Below are 429 nucleotides of genomic sequence, written 5' to 3'. Positions count from 1 at the left end.
GCTGCTGCTGTTGCTGCTGCTGCTGCTGTTGCTGCTGCCGCTGCTGCTCTTCGAGTTCTTTTTGCTTCTGCTGCCTTTCTTGCTCCTCTTTCTCCCGCTGCAGCCTTTCCTTTTCTTGCTGCTGCTTCCGCTGCTCTTCCTCCCGCTGCTGCTGCTCCAGCAGCGCCTGTCGCCTAGCTGCCTGCAGCACCAGCAGCAGCAGCAGCAGCAAGAATAGCACCATGCAGCTAATCGGGGATACGGCGCAGCAGCAGCAGTAGCAGCAGCAGTAGCAGTAGCAGCAGCAGCAGTAGCAGCAGCAGCAGCAAAAGGCACCCCACACCTCTTCTCTCTCCTTTCGTTCCCTCTCCGCCTTCTGCCTTAAAGCTTCCAGTCTTTCTGCTTCTCGTTGCTGCTCTGCACACAGCAGCAGCAGCAGCAGCAGCAGCA

At 58.5% G+C, this 429-nt stretch overlaps 1 protein-coding gene across 1 annotated transcript in view; it reads right to left on the bottom strand.

Annotated features, from left to right (window-relative positions):
• ETH_00037980 (uncharacterized protein) overlaps window positions 1–429 on the bottom strand; it is a gene marked incomplete at both ends in the record, with an annotated part of 4,674 nt that overhangs the window by 3,659 nt on the left and 586 nt on the right. The window contains 2 exons of the mRNA XM_013375419.1: window positions 3–181; window positions 323–396. Of these exons, the coding sequence (XP_013230873.1) occupies window positions 3–181; window positions 323–396 (253 nt within the window). The remainder of the gene's footprint in view (window positions 1–2; window positions 182–322; window positions 397–429) is intronic.

Source organism: Eimeria tenella, genomic scaffold (assembly GCF_000499545.2).
Source record: "Eimeria tenella Houghton genomic scaffold, Eth_scaff2779, whole genome shotgun sequence".
Lineage (NCBI taxonomy): Eukaryota > Apicomplexa > Conoidasida > Eucoccidiorida > Eimeriidae > Eimeria > Eimeria tenella.
This window is presented reverse-complemented; position numbering and strand designations above follow the sequence as displayed.